This window comes from Ciona intestinalis, chromosome 1, assembly GCF_000224145.3.
Source record: "Ciona intestinalis chromosome 1, KH, whole genome shotgun sequence".
Classification (NCBI taxonomy): Eukaryota; Metazoa; Chordata; class Ascidiacea; order Phlebobranchia; family Cionidae; genus Ciona; species Ciona intestinalis.
Genome location: NC_020166.2, coordinates 454,378 through 456,272, shown reverse-complemented (window position 1 = coordinate 456,272; position 1,895 = coordinate 454,378). Strand labels below are relative to the sequence as shown.

The following is a 1,895-nucleotide window of genomic DNA, read 5'->3' as shown; positions in this document are numbered from 1 at the left end:
ACTGGTTATACTGGTGATGGTTTAAACTGCGCAGATATTGATGAATGCTCATTGGGTACACACAACTGCCATGCAAATGCTAATTGTACCAACACAATTGGAAGTTTTACTTGTGCTTGCAAAACTGGGTTTACTGGTGATGGTTTAAACTGCACAGACATTGATGAATGCACAACTGGAGCACAAAACTGTGATACAAATGCTACTTGCACCAACACAGTTGGAAGTTTTACTTGTGCTTGCAACTCACAGACCATTGGAGATGGATTGACATGCACAGGTAACCCATCATGTTCTAATTAAACATTTCACTTGTAATAATTCCGCACCCTTGTACTTGATATCACATTTTTATTGTTTGGATAAAGGGTAATAACCCTAGCCAGTGAGCTATAACGTAACGACATAGATTAACTAAATTATTGCGATATAGAATACAAGTATACTATGTAGAAATCATACACTATCAAACGAGACTAACTTGGGACAAACGACACGTTACACAAGGACTACAAACAGAGACTGATAATGTGAAACAAAGAATATTGAGAAACAACGATAAAAAGACGCGCGAAAGAAGGATGCCCCGCGCGTAATCAGTGACGTCACGACATGCGCTACCGTGTTCGCGCCAAAACCGTTGGTAACCTCACAACAGGCTCGAAAATGTTGAGGCGTACAAAACCCAACAGAGTTTGGACATAACAATTTATTAACTTCTTCCCTTTATTTCCAGTGCCAACTCTTTTCTCACCCATAGTAATTGACAAGTCAATACAATGCATTACTATCATTATAGACAGAAGTGCATCCTACAGTTTGTACCAGGTATGTTATTTATTTATATATAACTCATACTTCTACTTAAAGAGTTGTAATGGCTGTCATTTTGGTAATTCCCTTCTCTCCATTGCCTTATATATTATGAGCTTTATTTTCATGTTCCCAGAGATAAATTAAACCCATCTTTTTTTAAATGAATGGATGTAACTTAGTTTCCCCCTGCATGGCGGGGCAATGACAGTCGTTATAACTTTTATGCAACTCGTACCCGCTTACAAGTTACTACATATGAAACTTTGTGGCGATAGATTTTAAGCACTTCAATTGGGCAATCCATAAGTGACTGCTGGGATTTATAGATTTCTTATTAGCGCAACCATTTGTGTGTTTTCAGATTCAAGTACTTCGTGGATCAAGTTTAGTACAAACCATAGACACATCTGATGTTGCCTACACTCTTTGTAACTTACAACCTAACACACAATATACATTCGCAACAAGGGTATTGACTCCAAAAGGTTCCAACAGAATGCTAAACACATCGTTTACTGACATTACATCTGCAACCACGGGTAAGCTATAACTGGACAGCGAGCATGAGGTTTACCCCAAACACATCTAAACTTTTTTTAAACTGCACAGAGCGAGTCGAGATCACATTTTCGGTCGTATTGAGTTTAGAAGTGTTTGATCCTCTTTTACTGGACCCAACCTCTACAACATTTACAAGCTTGGCTACTCAATCATCGGCCCAACTAAGTAGTCTACTCAGAAACTTTGTCATCTTTTTTGACTCGATCAAAATATTGGGTTTCAGGTAACTCTTTTTTTACCTTGCAAAGATATGATATCACACTGTATTACATAACACTGTTATGGTCAAATAAATTCACTATGTACACAACTATCACAAGGTTACTAAAACAGCCTGAAGATCTGAAGGCATGCCTTTCAATTTAAAGTGGAATTAAACTGGGCACACATAGGATCATTGCACTGTCAGCAACCATTCAATTTAAAAAACACAGGGGAGGCAGGAATATAGTTAGACACACAATCCTGTGAAGCAAATCTAACTTATTGGTTGTAATGTTACTGATTCATGCAGCGTA

General features: G+C 37.9%; 1 protein-coding gene across 1 annotated transcript in view; it reads left to right on the top strand.

Annotated features, from left to right (window-relative positions):
• Nucleotides 1-1,895, top strand: part of LOC104266824 — a 42,950-nt gene that overhangs the window by 21,294 nt on the left and 19,761 nt on the right. Inside the window, exons 31-34 of the mRNA XM_026837454.1 lie at nt 6-280; nt 737-828; nt 1,178-1,355; nt 1,426-1,600. Of these exons, the coding sequence (XP_026693255.1) occupies nt 6-280; nt 737-828; nt 1,178-1,355; nt 1,426-1,600 (720 nt within the window). The remainder of the gene's footprint in view (nt 1-5; nt 281-736; nt 829-1,177; nt 1,356-1,425; nt 1,601-1,895) is intronic.